General features: G+C 40.1%; 3 protein-coding genes across 7 annotated transcripts in view; 1 reads left to right on the top strand and 2 right to left on the bottom strand.

The window, feature by feature from the left end:
- The first annotated feature begins 211 nt into the window (after positions 1-211).
- c9h2orf69 (chromosome 9 C2orf69 homolog) lies at positions 212-7,506 on the top strand. The gene is made up of 3 exons (XM_067514854.1): positions 212-954; positions 2,274-2,512; positions 2,778-7,506. Exons 1-3 carry the CDS (start codon positions 640-642, stop codon positions 3,253-3,255), a joined length of 1,032 nt encoding a protein of 343 aa, XP_067370955.1. The 5' UTR covers positions 212-639; the 3' UTR covers positions 3,256-7,506.
- stk17b (serine/threonine kinase 17b (apoptosis-inducing)) lies at positions 7,127-17,986 on the bottom strand. Of its 3 annotated transcripts, none has more exons than XM_067514850.1 (7): positions 17,417-17,986; positions 13,466-13,678; positions 12,660-12,798; positions 12,201-12,327; positions 11,718-11,766; positions 10,741-10,920; positions 7,127-10,548 (listed from the first exon to the last, which is right to left on the bottom strand). In XM_067514850.1, the coding sequence occupies exons 1-7, from the start codon at positions 17,536-17,538 to the stop codon at positions 10,305-10,307; spliced, it is 1,074 nt and encodes a 357-aa protein (XP_067370951.1). In that variant the 5' UTR covers positions 17,539-17,986; the 3' UTR covers positions 7,127-10,304. The 3 variants fall into 3 exon arrangements, with proteins under 3 accessions (XP_067370951.1, XP_067370953.1, XP_067370954.1); XM_067514852.1 differs by lacking the exon at positions 17,417-17,986 and adding an exon at positions 16,368-16,474; XM_067514853.1 differs by lacking the exon at positions 17,417-17,986 and adding an exon at positions 16,357-16,391.
- A 2,026-nt stretch (positions 17,987-20,012) lies between these two features.
- hecw2a (HECT, C2 and WW domain containing E3 ubiquitin protein ligase 2a) overlaps positions 20,013-26,329 on the bottom strand; it is a 35,910-nt gene continuing 29,593 nt past the window's right edge. For all 3 annotated transcript variants that reach the window (XM_067514848.1, XM_067514847.1, XM_067514849.1), the window contains 3 exons: positions 25,656-25,741; positions 25,308-25,420; positions 20,013-22,788 (listed from right to left, as the gene is read on the bottom strand). In XM_067514848.1, the coding sequence (XP_067370949.1) occupies positions 22,677-22,788; positions 25,308-25,420; positions 25,656-25,741 (311 nt within the window). In that variant the 3' untranslated portion in view covers positions 20,013-22,676. The remainder of the gene's footprint in view (positions 22,789-25,307; positions 25,421-25,655; positions 25,742-26,329) is intronic.

The raw sequence follows: 26,329 nt of genomic DNA on the forward strand, positions 1-26,329 counted from the left end.
GGTGACAATAAACCCAAATCAAGCGGCAGCAAGAATAGATCTGGCAATAAAAGTAGATTATTTATTTCTACTTAAATGGAAAAATAAATACGTGTTTGGTTGGCACATTATGGTTTTACCTTTTATTCAACATTTTTATTCAAATTGTAGTCATTTTTAATATTTATTTCGGCTTTTTAATCGGTATTTCTTATCTGATTTGGCTATGTCAAAAGCGGAAGTAGGTGGGGAAATATTCTCTTGCAACCAACAGCACTGAAGAATCTTTGGAATCAGGAAAACACAGACATGCGCAGTAGTGGCAGTCGTTGCTGGGGCGTAAACACACACACACAGCGCCTCTTTGTGGACAAAACACACCCCGAGCTGTCAGAATAATATTAATGACTTCTGTTACAATTGCTACAAAAAGAGACGGATGACGATGAGAAAACGGTGCATAACAATAAATCTTTCTTCTAGCGACATTGTTACGGCTCCTGGGTCTTGTTGACGGTCGCTGCTGAGAATGCTGCGTTAGCTGAACAGCTACCGTTGGTGGACTAACGTTAGCAAGCTAACAGCTGCAGCCGCAGCGGCTTGGACTCACTGACTGCGCAGGGAAATAAAATACCAAATCAATTCTTATTCAACCAGTTCATGCTAGCTGCCCGAGCAGTTGGAGTGGGCTTCACTCTGATACTTGTGGCCAAAGCAATGACCTCTGTAGCCGCGACAACATCCTCTCAGCCTCGGGGGCTGCACGCAGCAGCAGCAGCAGCAGCAGCCAGCCGGGATGCGGGCTCCGTGAGTCCGCGGCAGAGGCTGCAGAAGCTGCTTGCGGTGCCCGGACACGTCCCGAACCGCGTTAACGACCTGCTGCTGCTTCGGCCTGACACCGACGGCCAGAGTACGGCCAGATCAAAGGAGAATTGCACTAACAGGCATGTTGTGTTCTTCCACGGGGATATTCAGGTGAGTGACCATGGAGGATGGAAACGCTGATCTGGGAGGATCTCAGGTTTTCTCGGCGGGTTACAGAAACTCCTTTTATTTCTCAGCGTCCTTTATTATTTCATTACGGTTTAAGCCAGATCACACCCACAGAACTTTGTTCTAAGGCTTAGCATCATTTACAATCCAGGTGACGACACAAATACGTATGACAATGTTAACAAGTCATTTTAATACATACTTTACACCTACATTAACTACTACGTAGTGAACTATGACCTGCATTACAAAAATTAGGCTTGTTAGCATTAGAATTCCTTAGTATGTAGTCAGTTCTGCGCAAATGATTCAATGTCACATGATAACATAATAAATCCAACCACACAAGAGATCCACATATGAATGTTGACTGCTGTCACCTATGCTGATATCAAATGCAAGTTTATTTATATGAAGCTTCGTTGTGCACAGTCCACAAGTCTGTCTGCAGGTGAGGAATCACCTACTCAACAGTATCAAGCAGGGTATGCAAGACCACTTGACCACCCACGGAGCAGATATGTTTCCAATCAGAACCGCAGAGATTCATTGTGGTACAGACTGTCTGTGATCAGGCAGATAAGGTTTCTGTATTATAACATTCAAAATGGTATGTTCAGTAGCAGCTGAAACCCAGACTACGATTCCCCGAATTCCACAGTGCAAAGACTTTTTGGTTTGGGATAACAAAAATAGCTGACATTAACACTAGCTACCATAGTAGTGATGGTATCAAGCAATAGGCCAACAAATAGGCAAAAGGATGCAAACAGCTGAATGTGCCAAAGCTGCAATTGCTGCAGCTGTCAGATTATGCAAAGCAGCCTCTGAGGCTTTTTGTGGTGGTAAGATGAAGGGGCACATATGTATCAAGTGTAACAATATGTAGAAGTTACAGAAGATTAAACGTCACTCGCTTCATCACTTGTTTTCCTTCTTAATTTCTTTAAGGCAATTTAAAAAGTGCTCTCATTTATTACAGGGCCCTCATCTTCAATTCATTAGATAACTGTCTAAGGTTGTGTTAAGGTTCCTACAGTGTTTTTCAGGCGACGTTTGTATATACAGGATGCTGTCCCACTGACGTTTTCATGCAAATAACATAAATGAGGTGAATTTGTTCGGGACCACACACTCACAGTCTGACAGGAAAGTTAATTGATGCTACTGTTGGAACTTGCTGCGTGCTACAAAGATACACTAGTGTGTTTGTGTGTCAGGGTTTAGTCCGTTTCATTTGCACAAGTAAGACATCAAGCTTGCAGCTTTAAATAATCCGTTTCTGTGTATTTTTTCTGCAGAACTTCCAGGAGGAGATGGCTCTGCAGCCCGAGGGAGCCCAGTGGCTCTCCTGGAGTCTGGAGCAGGTGGCTCTCACCCTGGGCCGACGTTTCCCTGACCGATACGTTTGGGTAGTCAGGGCCTCCTGCATGTATCTCCACAAGTTCAGCTGCTACAACAACTTTGTGGAGAGTAACATGTTTGGAGCCCCAGAGCACTCGCCGTACTCAGCTGAGTTTGGAGCCTTTCAACATCTTAGGTTTTTTGGCCTTGTTTGTTTTTTTTTATTTTGTGAGTGGTCAGAATAGTTGTTCTCTAAAACACACAATCTTCTGATCTTTTGAGAATACTGGAGTATTCAAACTATCTACTGCAATGGAGTCTACACTGTTATTTCATAATAGTAGCATAAATATTATTATTATTACATGGTACTAAATTGCTGTCATATACAGTACATCCATACGAACTTGATGCTGTAACGTGGGTGTTGCCCTGAGTCTGAAAGGTATTTGTGTCTGCAGGGCCCTGCTGAGCCACGGCATGGAGCGAGCCAACCTGCCAAACCCCCTCCAGCCACAGGGCGGTGCTGACAGCATCCCCTCAGAGTTCTCACTGACGCTGGTGGGCTTCAGCAAAGGCTGCGTGGTGCTCAACCAGATGGTGTATGAGCTGGGGGGGGCCTGTGCTGACCCACAGATGTCTCCGTTCATTAAATGCATCTCGGCCATGTACTGGCTGGATGGCGGACACCCGGGGGGGAGTGAGACCTGGGTGACAGACAAACAGATGCTGAAAGAGCTTGCTGCCAGTGGAGTGTCAATTCATGCCCATGTGACCCCATACGAGGTGTGTGACCCTATGCGGGCCTGGGTGGGCCGCGAGCATAAACACTTCATCAAAACCCTGGAGGAGTTTGGGGCCTGTCTAAGTAAAAAGCTGCACTTTGAAGACGAGCCCCCCTCCATTGAGAACCACTTCAGGGTCCTCCAGGAGTTTTGAGTGTTGTCCAGAGGGGCTGTGAACACATCACACACACATACACTCATTAGAAACATTTGCTGATGTTATCACCGAGAGCTTGAGAGCATTTATTAGAATGCAGACTGAGGGTCTTATTCGCTGGTCTTACCTCATGTTTTCGGTGATTTAAGGGCTCCAAATCTTAGAGCTTGTGACATGATAGCATGTTGTACTTTGTACTTTCAGTCTGCTGCTACATGCACTTAATCTGGGGTGGACTGATTGCGTAGTATATGCAGGTATGAGAAACAGATGATAGATTGTTTAAACCTTGATGTTCTTTATAGTTTCACTCTGTGCTTATATTTGATTTTGACTCAAACCTTAGGATTAGAAACAAGCGTGTTTTACATTGTCTCAATTTGGTTTTGATAACTTCTATAATTTAAGATATATAAGAATCTCTGTGACATAGCCACTTATTATAATTTATGAGCTTATTGTAAATTTAACGTGTGTTTGGCTGAAGCAGAGCAGCTATAATTTATGAGCTTATTGTAAATTTAACGTTTGTTTGGCTGAAGCAGAGCAGCTTGTTACATTCTGTTTATACTGTACCTGCAATTGAGTTGAACTATTTGTAGACGTGTGAATGTCTGAACCTGTTGGTCTCTCAGTAGTGATTCCTGATTTGTATTTTAACAGCGGCCAATTCATTAACGAGATATTTTAGAAAGTTAAAAATATCTTAGTGTCATTCCTTAAGTTTGATCCTTATGATGCAGTTTACACTAATAATTTGTCCTAACGTGTCCGTGTGAATGTCACTTATCTGAACTCAGAAGCTATATTTTGGTAGCATTCCCTGCTGCCACCATGACAGAAACACCAACAAATCCGCTCACTAATGGAACATATTTCAGAAAATGGAAATTAACTACAACTCGATCAGTTTTTTCACTCTAGCAGTGTGTTAGATTGTGTTAGTTGTGTAGTATTGGTAATTCTGTTTTTACCGTTGTGTTATCACTTTAAGGTAAAAATCCTTCCCTTTGCTTAGAATCAGAGCAGACAGTGGGGGAAGTTTGGTCTGGGCCATGGTGGCTACAGTACATAAGGTCAAGAGGGTTTTTAGATGCTTGTGATGTTCTTCTGCAGTCAGACTAAACTCCTAGACGTTAGACTAACCGTTTGGAAATGGTAGCTTGTGTTAGCGATAAAACTCTACTACATTGCTTGAAAAGAAACATTACTTGCCATGTTATATAGAAGCTATGACCCACAGTTTAACATCCCAAATAGGTTCACTAAATTCAATTTTTAAATATACACTGATCAGCCACAGCATTACCACTGGTGGTCTTGAAGTTACGGAGGACAAGGGTCAGCATCACGGTACAATGTGATACACTGTGTGCAGAGGTGGTAGAAGTACACAGAAACTCCAGTATTCATGTAAAAGTACAAATATTGGGCTATAGAAAAATTCACTACAAAGTCACTTTACTTAAAATCTTTTACTCGAGTATTAATACTAAGCAGATGATCTACATTTCACTTAAAGTACAAAAGTATTTGTACTAAACTAGTATAAAACCAATTTATTTCAAAGACTACTGATTATGGTATTTCATGCAATACATGTAAAGTAATTAATAGAAATTTTGAGTTAAAGGTCACTGTTAGTAAAGGTGGGGCTGATTGAACACTTAATATTCAAACCACGGTATTAATGTTGTGGCTGATTGGTGCATAGCTATGGTAAGATAAGCTCATTATGACAGAAATCAGTGTGAATGTAGACAATGACATGGCACTTGATGGACACTGTAGGGTGTCTTATGTTTGGAAAGGAAGCGGTGGGAGGTGATGAGGTGCAGTCCACAACCTCCCTGCTGGAATCCACTAAATCTTACACACTGCACCTTAACTTGCACACAACGTGTAGGCCGTCATTGTTAGAGCTCCAATAGTTTACCATGGAAACAGGTAAAAAGCAGAGCTCCCATTTTTATCCAGTAGAGATGAGAGATATTAAAGTGACATTTGTCCACGTGTATATTTTTAAAATAGCAGTATCTGTGAAATAATCAGCACAGTGCATTCATTCATCATTTAGCAAACATTTCTTCTACTGTAGGTTGACTTCTCTAATGTTTTTATTGGCTTCCTAATTCTTTTAAACTTCCCCCTGGCGGCTTCCCTAAATTTAAACAACATTCTGCCTCTGGCTCTGAAGGAATATTTCATTGTCAGGACTTCAGACGATGTGATCTGGAGGAGCAGGTCGGCCAAGATTTACAAACCTCTGTAGTATAAACAATGCGCTCATCTGAACTGAAACAATCCTGATGAAGTCACGTGGAGGTGTATTGCACCTTCAAACAGAGAAATATTAAATATCCGCAAGTCAGAATATTTATTCAGCCTTAACCTGATTGTAAACTCAGTCAGACCCGATAATATTTAGTTGGATTGCAGTTATAAAGAATGACTTAAGTTAAAATTAAAATTTGTATTTAACATGTCAACAGCATTTAATGACTACTGTATATTTCAGTCTAAAGGAAATTAGTAATTTTAACAGTAACTGAAGTACTGTTTACTGTGCAACCTGAGCTATTTTAAAAAGGTGCTTTCCAGTCAACCTTTTCAGCTGCACTACAAACATCACTGAGAAATATCACCTCAAATACTTCCCTATGATATGATCATTATTGGCTGCACTCAGTTGCCATGATGACTGACTCTAAGTAAAAGTCATCTCTGATCCTAGAACTAAAAACTCAGTTTCCCTCAATAATTCAGAGTTTTTACTAAACCCACTTAAACCCCACTTCCTGTAATATCCCCCTGTGTTAGGATGGATGGATGGATGAGGATCAACATTGTATAGCTCTCTGGGTAAAAGAGCTCCGTAGGCAGAACGTTTACCACTGACATGTAATACAACAGTTGAAACATCAGTCACAACTACCAACCCTCTGTGACTAGTTCTGAAGCTCATCCACTGTGAGTTTGTCAGACTATTGTTTTTAAGTTTAACAATGATCTCAATTTTACTAAATATTAAGAGATGACGTTAATTTGCTTGTTTGTATTGCATTTTTTTCCAAACACATTCATACCAAATATAGATTTGTTATTAAATCTTATATCTATATCGATATATATCTATATCGATATAGATATAGAGATGGGGCGGCTATAGCTCAGTTGGTAAAGGCAGTTGCTTACGGACCACAGGGTGACACTGAACCCCCAACAGCCCATTCCCCTCCCCAGCTGTGCAGTGCCGGTCCAAGCCCGGTAGAAATTGGGGAGGGTTGCGTCAGGAAGGGCATCCGGCGTAAAAACTGTGCCAAATCAACATGCGGACAATGATCCGCTGTGGCGACCCCGAACTCACGGGATAAGCCGAAAGGAGAGTAGTAGTAGTAGTAGATATAGATATAGAGATAGATAGATATAAAGATTTGTTATTAGACAAACTGTAATAATGTTTACAATGGTTATTTCTCTTTATTAGTTTGGTTATAAAGTTGTATTAATAAGTAGGTAGCAATAGATAAATAATCTTGTCATTGTCACAGAAAATTTACACATACTGCACTTTTGTTTCTTCCTGCAGCAGTGTGTGATGTAGTCTGTAAAAACACGCAGAACTAGTTTGGCTCTTCCAGTCAACAAGTGGCTTGTTCTGAGCAGACTGCTGATGAGCTGTGGTGATGGCAGCATGTTTGATTCTCTGTATGTTGTACTGTAGTCGACGTGATACCTATGGAGGCTTACATAGCACCTTTGCACTACTTGATGCTGATGGCTGCAACTTATTCTGCTGAATGTAACTTCAGAGCATTCCATGTGTTTACAGCGTGTTTCGCATAAGGCTAGTTGAAATTCCTGTGAGTTTTTTAAATCGGTTATCTATTTTATTTAAATCATCTGCTTGCTCATTTGTTCACATGAACACGAATACACTTTGGGATATAGTATTTTTCTGCTCCCTTGAATCAGCAGGTGGCAGCAGAACTGAATAAATACAAACTAAGAAAGTGAGTTTTACACCAAACTGAAAAAAAAACACCACATTTTGCATCAGATATTTTCTAGAATCTTTAATGAGCTTTTTCCAGTTTGCTTTGTGATGCCTGCATATTAGCCTGCAGTTAATCAGGAAACACTGCGGATTATGTCTTGTTTTTTTTCCTTTTAGTCATTTTGGATGCAATCAGAATGCTCATACATTAAAAAATATATTGCAAAATAAACATACACCTCTTGGACAAATATTTGTTTGTGCTTGCAGCTGGTGTCTGATCTACAGTGTCCTTCAGTCAGAGAAGAAACAGGAATGTTGGGAGACATGACGGCATGACTGCCAGCTGAGCATCAGCCGCTCTCTCTCTCTCACACACTCACACACACACACACACTGAGTGATTAGCTGCTGACAATAACACAGTAGCTGTACAACACCAACACCAAAACATCGTCATGGTAAGTGACAGATAAATAATGGAGACGAACACAAGTCACTGTGTCTGACGCCCTGCAAAGCAAAATCCTGATGTTACTGTACTGCTAAACAAGTCCATCTTCTCGAGACTTACTGTGTCAAGTCTTCTTTTTTATTTTATTTTTTTTAACAGATTCTGCTGCAGCAGGGCAGCCAGCCTTGACTTTATGCAAATAAGTTCCTGTAAGATGACAAATTTAGCCTGAATCAAGATTTTATGATAATGACACTTGACAGTAAAATAATTACAACAAGCACAGTAACCAGACTTGAGAAGTCTGATTGAAGCTTATCTGCCTTTACAGTAGCAAAAGAGACTCCGGGTTTTAATAATCACCAGACAGTATTAAAGTGTATCCCCTGACTCAGTGAGATGAAATAACATGTTTCTACAGTGTGTCGTTCCAGTTTTAAAGGATGACAGCATACAGATGAGAGCATGGCTGTGGTTGGAGATACCCATCTCCCCACACAAAGGCCATTGTGTGCCAGCTGGTGACAACAACAAACAGATACGATAACACAGTCTTCTTCAGTTTGGCACCTCAGAACAATAAGCGGAATGTTTCACTGGATGTTAGGAGCAATCAAGAGTTTTCAGGAGTGCAATGTTTTGGAGGTGAAGGTTTTTTTGTTTGTTTTTTAAACCATTCAAGTCTGAACAAAAGAAGGCAAATGCTGCAAGTCAATAGCACCTGGCATTTCACATTATACAGTGATTCTGTCACAATGCTTGGAACAAATTACCCATCTCTTTCTAAAACCTTTGCCATCTTCTCATCACCTAAAAGCCTTTCATACCAACATATCTTAACAGTCTATATCCAAACTTAAAGGAACAGCTTGACATTTTGAGATAGTCTTATATTTCATTTGCCGAATTGCTTCTTTAAATCCAAACTACCGCGTATAAAACTATTTCATCTTTGTCCTATCTTAAAACCTTCTGACTCATCAGTCCATGTTGCTTTACTTCCCCCGTACCACCTAGAAGCCAACCCTTGCTTTCATCTTCTGTCATCTTTGAATTCACTGCAGTCAAACATTACCATTTATTATTCATTACACTACAACCACAACAGCATCTTGTTTTAAATAACACCTTAATCATTCTAAATCACCTGTCTACGTCTATAATCGACCTTATGAAGACACATTAGCATATTATTTACATAAAAATATAACGTTTAAGTCCAGCACATAAATAATAATGAACCATGTAAGAATAACATAACAAAAAAAAAAAAAGTAAGCAGAGAGTGAGCAGCATGGCCTGAGATGAAAACAACAGGAATATGTCACTTATGGAGGAGGTTTGATTGCTGAGACCCGACTGAATGGCTTTACGAGACTGAAAGAGACAGTGAACCTCTCAAGGACAAACACACACACTTTCATAAATAGCTCTAGTTTTGCTTATCAATTCAGAACATGTGCATATGAAGTAAGTGCTAAAGCTTCTGTCAACTAACAAAGAGGAACTCTGAGGCTCTGAGTAAGTGGGGGTGGGGCTGTGTGAGTCATTTGCCTCGTTGAGTTGTTACAGTTTTGACTATATCTTAATGAGAAAGAATAAACACGGAATAACAAGAATAAAGGACTATATGCGGAGCCATTTTATGTCTTTGGACTTCACAAGGAATTTAAAAGGAATTTTGTCTAAAACCCTGAGCTAAACCCTAAATCTATAGCAGACATGAAGAAAACGATCATTGTGTGAAAACATAAAAGGAATGTAGCATGTATGTGTGTAACCCTGACTTTCTAGCTGGTTTTTGTTTCCGTGAAAGTTCAGTTCAGATGTGACACACAACTATGCTGCAGGTAGAAAGAAAGCAGAGTTATGACATGGACAGCAGCATGTTTCATCACGTTTGACAACACAAAAAGTGGAAAGGGAAATTAAATGTAGCCAATTACAGAGTGTTGGTGCCAGGCTACATCATTTGCCACAATGCTGCTCTCCAGCTGCCCTCGTTTCTCTTCTACATGCAAATCCAATCATTAGCGCACTTCCTCATAACTATCTCAATATCACACATTTCTGCTGAAGTGCTACTGAGCACTTAATGTGAAGCTGGTGGTAAAGAACACTTCCTAACTTAAGGCAGAGCTGTTCACTCCTTTAAGGTCTCTGGAGAGAAGATAAAAGAACGTACAAGAAAAATATTGCATAGATTTCCCTGAAAATACTAACGCTAGCCTTCATCAGTACAGGGACAGCTAAACACTTAACCATAGAGGAGATTTCTGCAGTCCCTGATAATACCGAAAAATGAAAGAATTAAATATGTAGGTTAAACACACTGCATTAGCTGAGGCTAACTGTACATTTTAGGCTTTTTAACAGCAAAGGATCAGTGGTAGGTCTGAAAAAGTCAATTGTTATCTTTGGTTTGAGTTGTTAATCTTTGAATTTTGCAGATTAGTAGAAAATTCTATTAAACTGAGTGAGGAGCAGACAGCTGCTTTTGTGAAGCCTAAAAAATAATGTAAAAGCTCAGAGGAAGAAGCAGACACTCCCCCTCTGCCTTACACTTCAATTCTTCCCCATTTTCATTATGCTTTTTCAAAAGTCACCGTCTCCGGCAGTTGATGTTTCCTCATCGAAGCGAAACTTTTTTGCATGAGAGTGCGGGGATTCCAGGAAGTTCTCCTTGTCTTCGGGGTCTTCGGGTGGGGCCGTCCATTTGGCGCCGCAACTCCTCTCCCGGACGGTGCGGGTGGGGGTGGGAGAGGGCTCAGGGCTCAGACAGAACTGATGCTGCCACAGCCACGGGTGGCTCATACACTCTGCGGCACTGGGCCGGTCTCTGTGATAAAAGCACACGGCAAAACTCTTAGAATCCAACACCTGTGCGTTAGAAACAGAGTTGAGTGAATCTAACAGATTGTGTGATAAATGATTTCAACCATGTGTGAAATAAAGAAAAATATCTTCTCCAACACTTTTTATTTAATTCGGAACAAATTCTACGACTGGCTTTCTCCCTGACTGTACTCACTCTGGCACTTTGACTAGCAGCTTACGAATGAAGTCCACAGCCAGCTCGGACACCCTGGAGAAGGCCTCCCTGCTGTAGTCCACATTGACCTGAGAGACATTCAGATATGTTTCCTGCTTGTCGTCCCCGGCAAAAGGAGACTCGCCCGTCACAAGCATGTATGCTATGACACCCACACTCCTGAACAGAAACAACAGAAACATGGATGAAAGACATAGTGAAACACAAACTGGAGCATCTGAGCTGAAAGACCAAAGGCCACTGAGTAATTATGTTGTTAAATCATTATGTTGTTATTTTACATAATTTTCATGGTTGTGCTCACAACAAAAGTGACAACATTAGAGTAATAACCTAAAGTGAAAACAACCATTAACCACTGCAGAGCTACTCTGAAATGAATTCATTATTTAGATTCCTGAAAATAAAATGAAAGCATGTCTGACCCTGTGACAGTTTGCTCTGCTGACCAGACTGGATTTAGGGTGAAGATGTATGAAGCATAGGAAATGTCTTTCCAATGTCTACAATGAATCTTGAAAGAGACCATATTATGCTTTTTCTTATTTTTAATTATAACTTAATCATTGTGATGATTGGTTTTCATATTGATCAATAACCGAGTTCCAAAACATAGGAGAACATTTCAGTGACCAAAAACCTCCCAACAGTCCTATGTATGAACATCATCAGTCCATAATTGGACCTCTGTTTTGGGTCCGCACACCCTCAAAGTACACAGTCATGCCCACCCACTGTCACATTACATTCACAGGGTGTCACTCTGCTTCAGAGTGAGAACAGAGTGGGTTGAGGGTGAGGGCTACTTTAAAGAGACAGGAGCCAAAACCAACAGTTTAAAGTCAGATCTAAACTAAAAAAAGCAATATTCCATTAAAGACCAATTACAAAAAGTAAGCCATTTTAGGAATTGTAGTCTTTAATAACTGTTGAACATTCTGCAAGAATGCACTCACCATAAGTCTGTAGCTGTTGTGATTGGCTCATAATTCAGGATCTCTGGAGCTGGATAAAAACATAGTATCATTATCAGTATTTCATGGCTCATGCCTTTTGTTCACAACTGTATTAAACAACTAACTCAAACTCATGAAGGCATTGGCGAAGAAGATGTATTTAAAACAAGTTAAGGTTTTTGGGATCTGTGTTTTTTTTCTCCAGAATATATTAAACCCAGCAGTCCTTTCATTACTACAAGTTTCTATCTAAGCTGATGTCTCTGTCCTTGTATTGTACTGCAATGAATACTAAGGAAGTTAATGACGTCTTAGTAACCATTATTTCCTGTTCATCTATGAGACACCTAATCTGAGACCTTTCCAATCACAATATTTTAATCTGTTTGGTGTTAGTCTGACTTCAGTGTGGTTGTGCAGGTGATGTCTGCTCTTGTTGGATGTCTCAAGGAATCCAAGAGTATTTCGTGAACATTATCTTACCTACATACTCGGGCGTGCCAAGAATTTCTCGGAGTTCTCCAACCGCACCCAGTCTGCGTGCCAGGCCAAAGTCGACAATTTTTATGTCTCCTGGAGGAGACAGGCTAGTCAGGAGGATATTCTGTGGCTGAGAGAGAAACAGAGGAAACACTAGAGTGAACATCACATGAAAGCAAAAGTGGTGGAGAGATAAGAGGTACTTTTTACTCAGGAACAAAAACCTTTAGAAAATGGCAACCTTTATCTCCAAGAGCAACGTTTACGTCTGTATAAGGACTGCTAACCGGATTCTTCTCAAGTATAATAAATATACAATTAACAAATGTGGAATTTCATGAGGGCTGCAGCATTCGCGTTGTACCAATCATATCAGATTTACTAGCTCATGGAAAGAGAAAATTGGGGTTTTGAGTCCACAGCTACACTGAACTGTGTGTGTGTTTGTGTGTGCGTATCTACCTTAAGGTCTAAGTGCACCAGGTTGCTCTGGTGGAGGTAGTGGACTCCCTCCAGTGTTTGCCTGATCAGACGGGTGATCTGGGCCTCGGGCAGCAGCTCCTCAGACACACAGTGGTCGAATATCTCTCCGCCTGCCGCACTGGGTGACAAAAAAACACAAGCACTCTATAAATACTAATAAAACTCTCATGTACTACTGTATCTCAGGGTACTGAAACACTTGGTAGCGATGGGACAAATAATGCAGTTTGCGTGTGGTGCAGTTCTGAAAAGAGAAATATGTTTTATTCAGGGAAGGCAGGTGACCAACCCATATCCTGAAGGTAACTTGTTGGATTCCACATGTCCTGGCAAAGTGTTATTGAGCAATAAAGCTTTCCTGAGTCCTAACTGTAAGGCACTATATCTAAGAGAGTGGTTTGGTTAATTTGCTATTTTTCTCTTTCAGTTGTCCAGGATGTCCACAACAAAATGTGTTCACAATGCCTCTTCTCCCACGAGGTATTTAAATGTATCTACCAACAAGTATTAAAAGAGTGGATAGATAATCACGGCAGCATTGGTCTCTGTTTTGATTATACAATTAAACAAGGTGAAGACGAGAGCACCCAATGGGATATGATGACACCTTAGATAGCAGATGTAAAATCAGGTCATCTGCAGAGTGACTTAGCAACCAAAATTGTACTTTATATACAGACAATTCATGTTTTTGGTTGAAAAAGTCAGTCAGGTTAAAAGAATAATTAAAGGAGGTATAAGGAAAAAAAAAGTGTGGTATAAGTGAAAGAACACTATGGACTCACTATTCCAGCATTAAGACGATGTCATGATCTGTCTCATAAGCTGCATGCAGGTTGACCACTCGGGCATTGTTGCGGGCCATCTCTAGGACGGCCATCTCGTGTATGACTTCAGCCCGGCAGTCGCGACCCCTCCTCCTCTTCCGTAGGAACTTTGCAGCAAAAACTTTCTCCGTGGCCTTCTCCACACAGCGCTTGACCACTGCAAACTTGCCCCTAAGGGAGTGAAAAAAGTGGACACAAGCCTCAGGAAAACTGCAAAGCAGAATGGGATTGGCCTTGCTACATTCTTTTTTTTAGTTAAAATTTACAACACTGAAGAAAAAGTCCCACTTGAGAGTATGTTTCAAACATGAAAAATCAAGTTCATTGCTACTGTTATTTGTCAGATTAAGTTGAAGTAATAAAAAAAGATGGTACAGTAGAAATTCTGAGTATAATAATGAGTATAAAAAGATGACAACACTGCCCAGCTGTAATTACATATGATGATCTAAGGATGATCTGTAAATGACTGCAGCACTGGGACAATGGTGCTAAATGCTACCATTAGTTGACAGACATCTGTGTTTTATGTCACTACTTAAAAAGCATGTCTGGAACCTGAACCTGAACTATCAATCCCATGAAGCACGAATATGTTTTGTAAATTAGTTGTAACTGAAACAAAAAAGACAGCTGGCAGGTTATCAAAGAAAGCATTTATCACAACTTATAAAAAGATCAAGAACTAAACTAAATCATCATGCAATTGGTGGAAACACTTTTAAGCAAGGCCTCGTAATGACTTTAACAAAAGAAAAGAAAAACATTGAATCCAAAAATAACAGCTTTACAAGTTCCCAAGAGCAAAGACTGAAGGTTACAGACCCTGAAGGACTTCTCCAGAAGAATAGAACAATGGTGCTAAACTGTTCTACTCCTGCAGCACCAAAGATCAATGCTGCCACTCCGTTTTGGCATCGGATACACAAAATAGGCAAACAGCAAAGCAGAATATGGGGAGACCCCTGCCATGCTAAACGTTTAACGTCTTTTAGTATAAACTGAGGATATGAATAGTAGTGTAAACGCCTTGTCAATATTATTGCTGAGGTTAAAATATATAAATAAATAATGAAATTCTGATCTCTCTCTCTCTCTCTCTTTTTTGAACAGAGAAGTTCCTTTTGTCCTCTGCATCTTCAGTACAATTCTGGTCTTGCTATCTGACTGCAGTTTGTGTGTGGGTGGCCATGCTCCACAGCTTATTATCCTCACCTAGGTTTTAAATACATATTCACAACATTGTGGGAAATTACATAATTTCCCGATGATGTTTCGATTCAAATTTGTATGTTGTAATGTTAACAATCACCATTTCTGCTTTTTAAACCTTTCTTCATCAACACTTCCTCTGCGTGTTTTATGTGAAGCCTGTGAGAACAGGCATTTAAATCTGATTGTTAAAAATAGTATTTGAAAATGCCGGAAAAAACAAACAAACTCTGCAACTGAAACTGCAGCTTTGTGATATTAAAGTTGTGTTCTTTTACATTGTTCACCCCTAATTGTTGGTTGAATCCTAAGATGTGACAGTCGCTTCCTTTGTGCCTCTGACTCCTCACCACACTGATTAAGCACTTCACACTCTTTAGTTTGTTATGTGCGTCATTTTCCGGATCTAATTTTACAGTTACTGAAAGAGTACTTTGCATATCTAGTATTGCCTCTCAAAGTTCTCAAACTAAGTTTAATTTTGGTTTAACTACTTTATTGCTCGCCCAGGAGAAATTCAGGAAGCAGAGATAAAGATGTAGCCACCCTTTGAGCCTATGAGGCAACTTAGGGTTCAGGCTTTTGCCCAACATGTGAACAGGAGGATTAATAGGAGGAGAACACTGATTAAACTGCTGAGCCTTGCAGGAGCCATTAATGGCTCATTACTTATATAAAAAAGTTCAAATAATAACATAAGGGCGAAAACCAAAGCTGCAATGGCTAAAACGTTCTACCAGTCCACCATAACAAGCAAATGCCCAGAGCTTTCACACTCACCATCCCTGGTTAATAATAAAAGCTTCCTGATCTCTAAATGACTGCGTCTGTCATCTCTAAGCACAGGCTGAGATAATAACAGAGTTACAGTGGACATTCTACATCTTAAAAACAGCCATGACAACAAATTTACTAAACTCATCTACAGGTATAAAATTACTTGTCCTGTCCCTTTAAAAAAATAAAATATAAAATCAAAATTGGACAAAAATTTCATGAACTTGGAATTATATGGTTATGTTTAACATTTTGTTAAACATTCACACAAAAGTGCTCTTTAGTAAGTTGTTAAACTTTTGTGTAGGTTCATCTTTATTTATTATTGTCCTTATAACTTGTCCAATTTCCCCCAAACTTGGTGCTATAAGATTATTTCTGCAACAGACAAATTAGTGTACATTAATATACAGAATGACCAAAAAGGTTCCATCTCTTTCATGTGTCACTTAACTGCTCTGTGACTGATGATACCTTTACAGAGACCAACAGACTTTTTTTTTTTTTAATCAAAAAGCTGCTTTTTTCCTGCCTTAACAGATAGACCCAAGCAAAAAGTGCGTTCTCAGATCATCTCTACCTGCAAAATATGACTTCTGATAAAACATTTAGAAATTGTTTGCTTTGTCTAAAATGTGTGTGTCAAGTGTCAAGCTTAATATCTGAAATCCAATCTACTGTGCTTATCGTCTGCCAGAAACACTGCACCTCAGAGCTTCCTGTTTTGACAATCAACACACAAATAGGTGAAGTGGCCTGAGCCATTTCTCCTTTTTTAAAGGCCTGTTTGCACATGTGCTTGCTTCCTTCCTCCTATTTTGAAAGCACATATATACAGTACACAACATATGACACATTACCTCAAACACACCTCAAACATCGTGGGACGTGATCATCAGCCATCAGTGGTTGCCATGGCTCACAAACAGTGCCAAACACATGACAAAGATCTACTGTCTAGCTCACTCAGGTCAGGTCCCTGGTACTGTGAGGTTTGTGTTTACAGTGGTTAAAGCTTACAGTCCAGAGTCCAAAGCAATGTTTAACGTCAGAGCATTTATTACTTGCTCTGTGCTGACCATTACGGCAAATACAGATATTACAGAGATACATTTGAGAATATATAACTACAATTTAATACACAAATGACACGATCACTATCAAAAAATAATTCAAAAAAAAAAAAGATTCATACTTCCTTTAAATATATCTGCAGGCAATTATATAATTCTGACTCTATTTTCTAATATCATCTAAATCTGCAGTTACAATGCAATTGGAATATACCGCACTCTTTAAGCGTACAGGAACTGACTTAATTTTGGTAAATATGTAACAAAATATTGTTTTGCGTTTTGTTTATTGTTTAGAGAATACCTGCATTTTTGACCACATATTTCTTTAAACTCAGTTAAACTGTGAAATGCTGCGGTTGTTTTTTTAAGACAACTGCTGTACAGTACTTTACTGTTTTGTAAAAATATGCCACCGGGGATTGAGAAACTTCCCATAATCTCAAAATGTTTGCCTTTTTTTTTTCTGATTAACTCCTAGTCAATAAAGGGAAGGAATGCTCGAAACAAAACCCAGGGTGACTTTGCTTGTTTTGTCTGTTCAACTGACCAAAAATGACATGAATAGACATACTTGAGCTATTACCACTGGTCGTAAAATACTCACACCACATGGCAGGTTAATATACTGTGTATGTGGAGAACAAGCTGAAAAATGTTGTTCTTGATGTTTCACTTTCCTAAGAAGTCAGTCTGAACTGTTGCCAGCTTGCACACTGGCACTGAGTTATAGAAGCATACATCCATATGCTGCACTACACTATTAGTGCTTGTAGTAACACTGGTCCCTATGGACAGTTCAACATAAGACAGGGTTTTCCGTAGAGGAGACCCAGTGTTGACCCACCTTCCCAGCTCTCCGGTGATTTCATACACACTTTCCATCGGCTCCGAGTTGATTGGGGTCTGAATTTCTCCGAGCAGCCCCGCGGAGAGTCCGCTGCGACTGTCCAGCCGTCTCCGAGCCATCTTCCTCTCCCTTCGGTTCTCAGTCCCGCTGCGAGTTACCAAACTGGAAGTCGCGCTGGACGCGAAGTAACTGGGAAATGAACGCTCAAACTAACCCGGGTGGCTATAGCTAACTCTGCCGTCTTCACAGGAGTTACATGTTACGGCTGCGTTGGATCAGCCGGTGACCGGGCTACTGTCGGTTAACATTAGCTCAACTGTCGCTAACTTAGCTCGACGGTCAGCGCTTCAAAAGTGAATTTAACGCACTTTTCCTCTGCTCGACGCGAAAGAAGTAACAACTCAATCAAATGTATACGCACGGATAATATCTGTTAGGAAATGATCCAAACTGCCACCAGCGGCCGCTACTAAATAGCTACGTAGTTAAGTTTATGTGTAGAGTTTTCGATCATTTTCAGTTACATCCTTCACTTTGACATTTTCCCGACACGTCACAAGCTCGGCACATGCGCACTATTGTTGGTTCAAACCCCGCGTGGGCAGAAAGTGACGCAGAGCGGACCACCCGGAGAAAGGTGGCTGGAGGTAAAGGAACAACAACAACTGTGTTGGAATTAGGAGATTTATGACATGATATTTATGAGACGGCATGAACAAGAGAAACTAATTTTAATGGATTTACTTGGACTAATTTTAATTTGAAATGGCGAGTACATATTCCACGATACTTCATGATACTTGTGAGAAATACAGTCAAAATTTAGTCTCAGTTGAAGTATTCTAAAATTACTACACTTAATTTCTCTTAAAGTTGCACCGTGTCACGTATTTTTCGCTATAAAATGCATTAGTGTATTCTGTCGATTTAACATATTAACATATTGTTTTTATTTCCATTTTTCCCGTAGTTTTTGGCTACGGTTGTTTTTCATTCTTTCGATGTATTATATTCTTATTTATTTAAATTTGACAATGTTTATTTTAACTGACCTTTTCTTATTTATTTCTTATTTATTTACTGTTTTGAACATTTAAAACACTGTAATTCTGTGCTCTTTGCTGTATTAGAGTATGTTGAACATTTAATCTATTTTCTTGTTTATCTATCACATAAATCATTACCAACTGGCAAAACATCTGAAGGACAATAAAGAAGTAATATTCTGACCTTATTATTTAACTTGGGAGCACTGCAAGTCATAGCACCATGCATTTACAGATGTATACAGCATATATAGAGGTTAGAAGTAAAATTATAGTTAATATATAATAATAAAATAATCTTAATTATACATTAAAATGGTACAAAGTTCTTGTAAAAGATAAATAAGAGTCATGTGTCATTGATAAAAAAATGTCCGTTTGTTCTCTTTTATTACAATCATTGGGGTGAAATGGAGACACACATACAGGAGCTTTGCATAGAGTGGGATTCTGAAAAGTGGAGCCGGGTCCTGTCAGAAATGCACTAGGAATGAAGAGAGGTGCAACTGCCTTCATTTTGATGTCAAGCAAGTAACCAATCTAATGTCTTCTGCTCCATAAATGCCTCATTACGGGAAATCTCCAACTGACCAAGTGCTGTACATCCTAACGTGAATTTTGTTGAAATGCCACAAATCTGTCCATCAAGCAAACGTGAGGTGATGCTCTGTAAGGACTTGGCCGCAGCCAAAAGTGAGATGTGTGTGTTGTATAGAGAGCAGGCCTAATGGTTGTCTTTGCAAGCCCCAAACCTTTGGTACATTCGGTGCAAAATATATATTTATACACACAACAGGACAGACATACATATAGATTTATATACAAAGAGACAAACAGGACTGAACACATGGTACACGAATATGTGCTCTCACATTTCACAAAATCCAAACAGCCCTATCTGTTCCTCACTGATTCATGAGCAGTGACAGTCAATCACTGACCTATTACTAAGATCAACGGACGCACGTGTGTGAAAATAACAACTTTGAAACATACTGCCAAGATATTCACCGTTACACTGTCAGAGAGAAATCAAACTATTGCATTTATGCAGTTTCCATTCCCGTAGCTAAAACTAAAAGACACTAGCAGGTACTTCTACTCCTTGTCCCAATAAACATGAACAATCGAGATGTGACAGTGGCAGGTAAGCATAAGGCTGCATGCCTCAAGTGAGTGCCACAACCACAGTGAAACAACTCCACCCACTCCCTCACCCCTTTTGTCTGAATGGATAGCGATATCCTCATGCAAAAAAAGCTAGTAAGGACAGTGTGTTGCACTATTTCAGCATGCAATATCAAGCTATAACACAACGCCATCTAGGGGTTTCTGCCCTGGCACAGCTCACAGAGCCGTCCAAGAGGATCCCACATGCAGTATTGAGCTCGGAGAGGGGATGGGATACAAAGGTCTGCCTCCACATCTCCCATCCCATGTGGGGCTGCCTACCACTATTCCAAACCCCCGTGGTCTAGTTCCAAGAAGATTCTGTACAGTAGGTGTAATCTTGCATGCAACCCATAGAAATTAGTGTTTGAGTGAGAGTGTGTATATGTGTGTGTGTGTGTGTGTGTGTGTGTTACACAGTGGGAAGGTGGGAAGAGTAAAATGGTCTTCAGGGTTTGGATTGTGCATTTAAAAAGTTATAGAAATGTTTCCTCACATGCTTTCAGGGCAGAACTAATGCCTGTCATGGAGTTGTATGCCAAAGGTTCTAAGTACTATATTTATACAGCCCTGGAGACTGATGCTTGATCTTGACAGCATCATTTTAACACCTTCTTATGTCATTCACTAAGGGACAAAACTATCAAAGTACATCAATAACAAAAGGTTTGAGAGCATTAATCAGTTTTCAAGCCCTACTCAATCTGCAAGTAAATAATTAAGAACAAAATAAATATTATCTCATGTCTTAAGGCCAATTCTTGGTTACCATGTCTGCATGTCTGCTACAGGATCTTTGACAAATTTCTTCATCTTCCAAGTCCATGAGACTCAGAGATCCTATACAGAAAGCTGCTTGAAGCCCAAATATTAATGAGGGTGTAGACTGTAGGCACTGCCAGTGCAGTGTTGATGCCTGATGCATTTGTATCTGAAGTTTGCACTCTTGCAGGTACGTGGGCAAGCAGACAGCATGGATTTGTCTTCTGTATTTTCCACGTTTTAAAAATAGTTAACAGGTTGTTTTCTATGGCTCAAAAGTCACAGCAAGCCACATTCAGAAATGTTTTTTGTAATAATACTTTTAATGAATTTGTTTGTAAAAAATCTGTTAAACCCAAATACGAAAATAATAGGAAATAAGACAATCTTACATCTGGTTCAGAAAATAAAAATCAGATAACATTTCCAATTTGATGTAACTAATACATAAATCTATAGAGGGTTACAAAATGAACAATGCCAATCATTAGCTTGACTTGCAGACTGAGTAGTGCTCGAAATATTAACTGTGCTTTATCAATATTTTGTCGACATACTTCCATAGAAATTCCTGCTTCTTTGTTTTAAATAAGTTATATAGTGTAAAATATTATAGTAATGGTAACACGTCTTCCTGTTGATATCTGTTATGGGGATTGAAACCACAGCTTCTACAGTTACATCATATTTGATTTGTGAGACACATGGATCTGGTCAAATTTTTACACAGTTAGAAAATAGCTTCCCTTGAAGTTTAGTTTAACACCAGGGAGACCCAAGAGGCACTAAAAAAATCCCGCCACTGTGGCCTGACAAGGAACCTGGGTGACACCAGGCTTGCGTCCTTAAACTGACAAGAGCTAATCCGATGTCAACCTCGAGTGAAGTGCATCCTCATTCCTCAAGCAACCGTGTCACATTTGATTTTCTTTCTCTGCACTTTCCACTTTATGTTTCTTCTTCAGGCTGCTGTAAGACTGTCCACTGGCGTCCAAACGGAGTTGCTTGAGGTCCATACATTCAGTCACTGATTCAGTACATTCATCACTTTCACGGGTGGGAGGTAATTACATCAGTGAGAAAGACCTTGTGTTTCATACTTATGAGTTGCTGTCATCTGTCTGTGTTAGAAATTGCATCAAATGCTCAAGATGAATGTGTGGAACAGTTTGAAAGACAGGAACCTGCATTTCTATTTGACTGTGTCAGTACGTGTGTATGTGTGTGTATACTGGGCTGGAGTGAGTTACTATATAAGAAAGATCACCTGAAAGACGCAAGGCTAATCTCGCACTGTATGCACAGGCCTGTGTGTGTAATTCTAGGTGTCCTAGTTAATTGTCTGCATAAAAATAGCTGTATTTTTTAGATGTCTCTTTACTTTTGATGCTATTGTAAGGGCGCTGATGTTGTAATGTTGAAGATAACAGTCCTGACTATAGCCCGTCATTACTATTCCAATCCGTCAGTATCCAGGAAGTTGTCAAGGATGACTTCTGACTGATTGACCTTCATATTGAGAAATGCAAACTGTCGGAACAAATTATTTTCTATTTTAGATTAGTTGATTTATCTGCGTGTGTTTGTGCACACCAGTGTATCCCCTGCTCTCAGATAGGTTGTGGGGACCAGCCTACATCCAGGCAAAAGTCTAAACTTTCAAATATTTCCATGCTGATTAAAAAAAAAAAATCCTTGGGGGAAAACACTGGTTTGTTCGGTCAATAAAAATAAAATGTCCGATGTTAGTGTGTTTCTTGTGCAAAAGTGTATGTTGTAGTTTTACAACACTGCAGTCCCAGTGCAGGAAGGACACAGTTTAGAGGTCCAGAGAAGGAAAGGGGAGCTTTGTGGTTTTCGAGCAGCTGTCTCTGAGGTGCAGAAATCAGGGAAACCAAGGCAGTTAACAGAAGAGATCAAGCACACATGTGGCTCAATAAACAAAGCTTACCATTAATGCAATAAATTGTACTGTGCAGCTTTTCAAACCATCTTCTGATTCCCTGCCTTTCATTCAATAGGTGTTCACTTGAATAATCTCTGTCAGAAGTGAAGGAGAAAGGCAGAAAGCCGGAACAAAGCCTGGGTGCCGAGTGATTAAAACCGGGCAGGAGAAAACAACAACAATCACAACAACAACAAAAAAAAAGAGTTCTCCATGGGTGGTTAGTTGCCATTTGAGGATATTGGTTTTATTTTCCATGTCTTTCCCGAGAGAGAAAGTAGGTTTTCCACATGGTTTTGTCTTGAGTTGAACCTGGGTGTGAGCTGTTCTGAGGTTACTCCAAACCAAACGTGCTCGTTTCCTCTACAGCAGTGACCAACTTCTCGTAAAGCATAGAGAAGGAAGGGTAAGGTGGGAGGTCCAGACGATTAAAGCAAGTGTGAGCCCTGTGGAGACATACAGACACACAGCAAGAGAGTGATGAGATGGATGTCAAGATGACTCATCAGTGTCATCTTTATACAACTGTGTGAGAAAGTGATGCTTTCGTCAGTTTTTGTATTTACAATATTTCACTAAATGGTTTCAGATCTTCAACTAAATGACACCTAAAACAAGAGGCAATCCGAGTAATCACAAAATACAGTTTTCAAAGAATTTATTTTATTTACCGAAGCATATCGGTTCTCAAACACCAACTGGGCATGTGTGAGAAACTATTTGCCTGCATATTAAATCCACCGATCGACCACACTTCGCTGATAATTGGTGCTGCAGCATTAAAGCCACCCTCCCGGGCTAGTTACTGCTAGCCCTGTGTATTTAACACGTTTTACACGTTTGAGAACCATAAGATTTCAAACGCACCACCCCTCCGGATTAATCGATGCTCATTCACACGAACAGCAGATGGTGGTAGAGAGAATTTTTAATCAATTACAGTGCATCCAGAAAGTATTCACAGCACTTAACTTTGTCAACATTTTGTTATGTTACAGCCTTATTCCAAAATGGATCAAATTCATTATTTTCCTCAAGATTCTACAAACACTACCCCATAATGAAAACGTGAAAGAATTTGTTTTTAAATCTATGCAAATTTATTAAAAATAAAAAACCTAAAAGTATTCATGACCTTTCCATGACACTTAAAATTGAGCTCTGGTGCATCCTGTTTCCACTGATCATCCTTGAGATGTTTCTACAACTTGATTGGAGTCCACCTATGGGAAATTCTGTTGATTTACGTTTGGAAATATAAGGACTCTTCTTACAGCGGGCCGGACGGCCAAACTCAACAATCTACAGAGAAGGACCTTAGTCAGGGAGGTGACCAAGAACCCAATGGTCACTCTGAAAGAGGTCCAGCGTTTTTTTTGTGGAGAGAGAAGAACCTTACAGAAGAACAACGATGTCTGCAGCACTCCACCAATCAGGCCTGTATGATAGAGTGGCCAGACAGAAACCACCCCTCAGTGAAAGGCACATGACAGCCTGCCTGAAGGACTCTCAGACCATGAGAAACAAAAAGGAAGGAAAAAAGGACAAAAACGAGGAACTAGGAGACTAGTCAGGATTGAGGGAAAGATGAATGCAACAATGTACAAAAATATCCTTGATTAAACCTGTTCCAGAGCTCTGGACCTCAGACTTGGGCGACGGTTCATCTTTCAATAGGACAACGACCCTAAGCACACAGCCAAGGTAACAAAGAAGTGGCTAAAGGACAACTCTGAATGTCCTTGAGTGGCTCAGCGAGAGCCCAGACTTAAACCCGATTGAACATCTATGGAGAGATCTGGAAACGGCTGTGCATCGATGCTCCCCATCCAACCTGATGGATCTTGACAGGTACTGCAAAGCAGAATGGGAAAAACTGCCGACCCTGCCGAAAGATAGTTGTGCCAAGCTTATAGCATCATACTCAAAAAGACCTGAGGCTGTAATTGGTGGTAAAGGTGCCTCAACAAAGTATTAAGCAAAGGCAGTGAATACTTATGTGCATGTGATTTTTATTGTACTGTATTTTTAATACATTTGCAAAGATTCAAAACAAACTTCTTTTACGTTGTCAATATGGGGTATTTGTAGAATTTTGAGGAAATTATTGACTTTGATTTATTTTGAAATAAGGCTGTAACCTAACAAAATGTGGAAAAAGTTAAGCTGTGAATACTTTCTGGATGAACTGTACATTCAAAAGGACCTGGGGTTTTCTAAATCTGTTTATATAGTCATGGAAAATAGTCTGCACTTATTTAGCGCTGTTCTACCTATTGGTACTGAAAGTGCTTTACACTGCTTCTTATTCACCTATTCACACTCACAATCACACACACACCAATGGGGGATGAGTGGCCAATGCTCACTGGGAGCAACTAAGTTGGGGCTCTTGCTCAAGGACACTTCGACATTTGACTGGAGGAGCTGGGAATCAAACCAGCAACCGTGGCATTGATGGACGACCAGTTTACCTCCTGCACCGCAGTCACATTCATCCCATCACTTATTTGGCTGTGGTGAGAAAATATCCATCTATCTTTCCATGAGCTGCCCTTAATGCTTAGAGGGTTGCTGTGCGCCTTGAGTAAATCTCAGCGGACACTGCTAATACGTGGCCACACTTGGAGAAAGACAACTATTACACCAATTAAACTGCATGTCTCTGCATTGAGGGAGGAAACCCACAGAGAAAGTCCAATGGGAATACACACTGACCACAACAGCAGGATGGACACTGCATAAATATTCGCCTTATCTGACCTCTTGGCCCCACAAGATTGAAACCAGTGGTGTTAATGTGACACCATATGTACACATATGACAGTGTGCAATAAATTTCCTCATTTGTACTTATTTAACCCCATTAAAACATTTAAAATTAATCTCACAAAAAAAGCTAAAATATTAAAACACATGACTGTCTGATTGGCTACATACTCATGCTATTGGACAGTGATCTTACCTGGGTAAGGAGGTGATTTTTCCCCACTTCTCCACGCAGAACCGACGGGGACCATTACTCCCCCGTAGAGAGGCAAAACCCTCGTAGGGAATACTGGAGGTGCCTGTAACAAACTAGAGACAGGAAGGACACAACGGTCACAAAAGGTACATTAAAACATTGTGGATATTCCTTTTGTTAAAACTAGTAGAAATGTTCTAATATGTTATTGTAAAAAAGCACTGAAAATTACACGAAATTGCCACAAGTTTCACACACTGTCATGCGCAGTAACCACCAATGTGCATGACACCCAGCCTCCACATGGTGGCAGCCTGTGTGCACGCTGTCACCCACACATGCCCGTACCTGCAGCAGCCTGAGCCTCTGCTCATTGTTGAATCTCTCCACAGCTGCCCAGAACCAGCGAATCACTATGTGGTTGTCATGGTAACCTGAAAGAGGATAAATGATGAAGGTGCATGAGTCAGACGAATAACAAATATGGCCTCTGTCTCCTGTTGCTCTCTCCTCTCCTCCACCTCCCACCCCCCTCCATTTCTCTGGTGCGATTTTTGAATCGGCTCTGCTGTTTAATGTTTAATGGCTAGAGCTGTTTTTTTTTTTTGTCTCAGTCGATTTGTCTATTAAAAGAGCCTCACAATGAGTCACTGCTGATTGTCAGTTTGAAATCTCCAGTCCCTGTTGCTGGCGGCTTTTCAATTGTATTGGCTAGACCCTTAAAAAACCTTTTAATGTGATCTCTAATAAATGCTTTGGGCCCTGGCACCTGCACCTGACTACTATGCACAATACTATATGTAAGTTTCAGATGCTCAGCGTATAGTACAAGTAAAACAAATATCTTATACAATTTTACACTTCAGAATATTTACGACTCTGCTTATACCACATCGATCACGACCACTAAATGCAGCTATGTGGTGCCCTGGTTGTGCTATGAGAATCATTTATTCGTCAGCAGCCACAATTTGAATATAGTATAAAAATGTTATGCTGAGATTTTTTTCTGTTTTAGACAT

The sequence above is a fragment of the Channa argus genome, chromosome 9, assembly GCF_033026475.1.
Source record: "Channa argus isolate prfri chromosome 9, Channa argus male v1.0, whole genome shotgun sequence".
In the NCBI taxonomy this organism is placed as follows: Eukaryota; Metazoa; Chordata; class Actinopteri; order Anabantiformes; family Channidae; genus Channa; species Channa argus.

Coding starts and splice junctions, on each gene's coding strand:
- c9h2orf69 (XM_067514854.1), top strand. CDS start 640: ATGCTAGCTGCCCGAGCAGTTGGAGTGGGCTTCACTCTGATACTTGTG. Junction 955..2,273: donor TCTTCCACGGGGATATTCAG/GTGAGTGACCAT, acceptor TTTTTTCTGCAG/AACTTCCAGGAGGAGATGGC. Junction 2,513..2,777: donor GGAGCCTTTCAACATCTTAG/GTTTTTTGGCCT, acceptor TTGTGTCTGCAG/GGCCCTGCTGAGCCACGGCA.
- stk17b (XM_067514850.1), bottom strand. CDS start 17,538: ATGGCTCGGAGACGGCTGGACAGTCGCAGCGGACTCTCCGCGGGGCTG. Junction 13,679..17,416: donor ATCACCGGAGAGCTGGGAAG/GTGGGTCAACAC, acceptor TCACTCCCTTAG/GGGCAAGTTTGCAGTGGTCA. Junction 12,328..12,659: donor TGGTGCACTTAGACCTTAAG/GTAGATACGCAC, acceptor TTTCTCTCTCAG/CCACAGAATATCCTCCTGAC.